General features: G+C 43.5%; 1 protein-coding gene across 1 annotated transcript in view; it reads right to left on the bottom strand.

Moving 5' to 3' along the window:
• The window catches only part of LOC107104825 (semaphorin-4B-like), a 23,846-nt gene extending 22,058 nt beyond the window's left edge, over positions 1–1,788 (bottom strand). Inside the window, exon 1 of the mRNA XM_015404935.1 lies at positions 1,263–1,788. Within this exon, the coding sequence (XP_015260421.1) occupies positions 1,263–1,347 (85 nt within the window). The 5' untranslated portion in view covers positions 1,348–1,788. The remainder of the gene's footprint in view (positions 1–1,262) is intronic.
• Between the last annotated feature and the right edge of the window lie 1,532 nt (positions 1,789–3,320).

Raw genomic sequence — 3,320 nt, 5'->3', positions numbered from 1 at the left:
AGGAGAGTCTTGGTCGCCTTGTTCATCTCATTCATCCATATATTTTATCAGGAGAGGGAAAGCAGAGATACAAGAGAAGGTGACAGAAATGAACATAGAGGAACTATTGGAAAACACCTTTAATATAAGTTATGTTAAAAAAATACTTACGTCCCGCCCATTTCTGAAATCAAAATTTCATCCATGGTTGCAGTGGTAGAGGTCAGAGGTCAGCCAATGAGAATAAAATGGATGAAGGTCTGCTGACTAACCAGAGGTTAACCCATTAGCCTCTGGGAGCCATTTCTGAAGACAGAAGGCAGCAGAGGAAGGATCCAAATGATGGATCCAGAATCATCAGCTCCTCTCGCTGAGCCTGGTTCTGGTTCTGCCTGTTTCTTCCTGTTAAGAGCAAGTTGTTCCTTCCCACTGTGACCCAGTGCTTATTAAGAAGGGATGCAGAAAACTTCCCACCAACTTGACCAGGGGTCACCAACACGGTACCCTCAAGGACCACATGGGGGGCCCTCAAGGACCACATGGGGGGCCCTCTGAGTCCTCTAAATAAAGAACAACCCACCAGTGGGCTAAGTTTGAAATTTCATTTTATTCTGTTGCTCTTCTTTTTAATCTTTTATAGAGATTTCAAAATAATAATGTCTAAATAAACGGCTAACAGCTAACGGGTCAGTAATGGTCGCCCTTCCTAAGTCTCGGTACCCTTGAAGTGGCCCTCAGTCTTAAAAAGGTTGGTGACCCCTGATCCAGAACCAGATTAACCTGATCCGGTACCGATAAACAAGATGAGCTCAACAAAGTTGGATAAATAAATTTGACTTTTAACTCATGAAAATGTTTCTTTTATTCTGAAACAACTTAAAGGATCAAATGAAAATGTTTTTCCTTCCATTGCGATGACAGTCTGGGAACGCCTATATTCCCAAGTGAGATGACAGCAGAACCGGACCGTGAAACTGGGTGTAACAGCAGAATCTCCCGCTTTGGATCACAGTCATGGTGTGACTCACAATCTGTCTCATGTTTCTGTTTATTCTCAGAAACTCAAGATGTTTTCAGAACTTTGGACCTCAAAGCTCTGCAGCTTTGCAGCCAGTTAAGAAGTGATAAAAGTTCTGAGCCAGATGCAAACATGAGAACCAAAGGAGAAAGCTGGAGAACCTTCTCTGAACTCAACTCTCTGCACAAAATGAGCATCTTGGCTCACAGCTGAACAACCTGACGGCAGATCAGAACGGATCAAAATGAATCAGCTGAGGACTTACTGAGAAGGAAGGAGATCCGAGGAGGAAGCAGCGAGCGCGTGGAGTCCAGGAGGAGGAGGAGGAGGAGGAGGACTGAGGAGGCCATGCTGGAGAGAGAAGGATCGTTTGTTTCTGAGTCGGTTCTACAGCGAGGAGCAGCAACACCAAGCGTGACTGCACCGATTCAACCACAGCTTCCTCTTCTTGGCAGCCTGAGGTCAGAGGGGAAGAAGAGGAGGAGGAGGAGGAGGAGGGAACTTCAGCATGTAATGAAATGCATGAGAAGCAGCAGATAATGGTCCCCTGAGGGGAGAAGACTCTCCAAACATTCAGCTGAAAGTCAATTAGAGAGAGAGAGGAGGTTCTGTTCCGGTCCGACCCACATCCTCAGAGATCCGCTAGCAGCTGTCACACCTCTGGGGTCCCAATAATGGAACATCTGACAGGAAGTCGCCGTTTAACCGTTGAGTCACAATTTCTTCATAATGAAGCATCAAAAACACACAGTGAGCAGAAAATGATGCAGTCTGAACCTTCCCCAACATCATGGAGCAGAACCTTTGTCCAGACCTACAACCGGAGCTTCGTTCTCAGCCTTTACTGAGCAGAGAGGACTCAGCTTCTCAGGGCTCAGATCAAAGGCTTTTTTAGTCTATTTTTAGGGGAGCTGAAGCAACTCTAATTTGACTCAAAGCACCCCTAAAAAAGGAGTCGTTTTTTTAATACTGTATGCGCTTTTTACATAAAAAAGTGACATTGAAAACCATATTTGGTTATTTAAACCTTTCAATTATCTTCTAGTTAATCAGAAATAATAATAATAAAAACAACAAGTAAAGAAGCCTGATGGGGCTCCTTAACTAAAACTAAAATGTTGAGCAACGCATCATCCTGTGATCCTGGTCGACGCCTGGATCCCAGGATGGACTAAAGACGGTCCCTAACCCCTGCTGTGGGACAATAAAGGTTATTCTATTCCGTTCTATCCCCATTTTCTGCTAACGGCACAGCTGTCCCTTACAAGTTTTGCTGATCCTAGCACTTACCAGCCGTCTTGTAATGTAATATATATATATATATATATATATACATACAGTGGTGTGAAAAAGTGTTTGCCCCCTTCCTCATTTCCTGTTTTTTCCCATGTTTGTCACACTTAAGTGTTTCAGAACATCAAACTAATTTAAACAATAGTCAAGGACAACACAAGTAAACACAAAATGCAATTTGTAAATAAAGGTGTTTATTATTAAAGGAGAAAAAAAATGCAAACCATCATGGCCCTGTGTGAAAAAGTGATTCCCCCCTAAACCTAATAACTGGTTGGGCCGCCCATAGCAGCAACAACTGCAACCAAGGGTTTGCGATAACTTGCAATGAGTCTTTTACTGCGTTCTGGAGGAATTTTGGCCCACTCATCTTTGTAGAATTGATCTAATTCAGTTACATTAGAGGGTTTTCTAGCATGAACGGCCTTTTTAAGGTCATACCACAACATCTCAATAGGATTCAGGTCAGGACTTTTGCTAGGCCACTCCAAAGTCTTCATTTGTTTTTCTTCAGCCATTCAGTGGTGGACTTGCTGCTGTGTTTAGGATCATCGTCCTGCTTCAGAACCCAAAGTTCGTTTCAGCTTGAGTTCACAAACAGATGGTCGGACATTCTCCTTCAGGATCTTTTGGTAGACAGCAGAATTCATAGTTCCATTTTTCACAGCAAGTCTTCCAGGTCCTGATGCAGCAAATCAGCCCCAGATCATCACACTACCACCTCCATATTTTACTGTTATTTTTTTCTGAAATGCAGCGTTCCTTTTATGCCAGATGTAATGGGACACACACCTTCCAAACAGTTCCACTTTTGTTTCATCGGTCCACAGAATGTTTTCCCAAAAGTCTTGGGGATCATCAAGATGTGTTTTGGAAAAATTGAGACGAGCTTTAATGTTCTTTTTGCTCAGCAGTGGTTTTCTTCTTGGCACTCTGCCATGCAGGCCATTCAGGCCCAGTCTTTTTCTGATGGTGGAGGCATGAATGCTGACCTTAACTGAGGCCAGTGAGGCCTGCAGTTCTTTGGACG

The sequence above is a fragment of the Cyprinodon variegatus genome, unplaced genomic scaffold, assembly GCF_000732505.1.
Source record: "Cyprinodon variegatus isolate N-32 unplaced genomic scaffold, C_variegatus-1.0 Scaffold1901, whole genome shotgun sequence".
NCBI lineage: Eukaryota > Metazoa > Chordata > Actinopteri > Cyprinodontiformes > Cyprinodontidae > Cyprinodon > Cyprinodon variegatus.
This window is presented reverse-complemented; position numbering and strand designations above follow the sequence as displayed.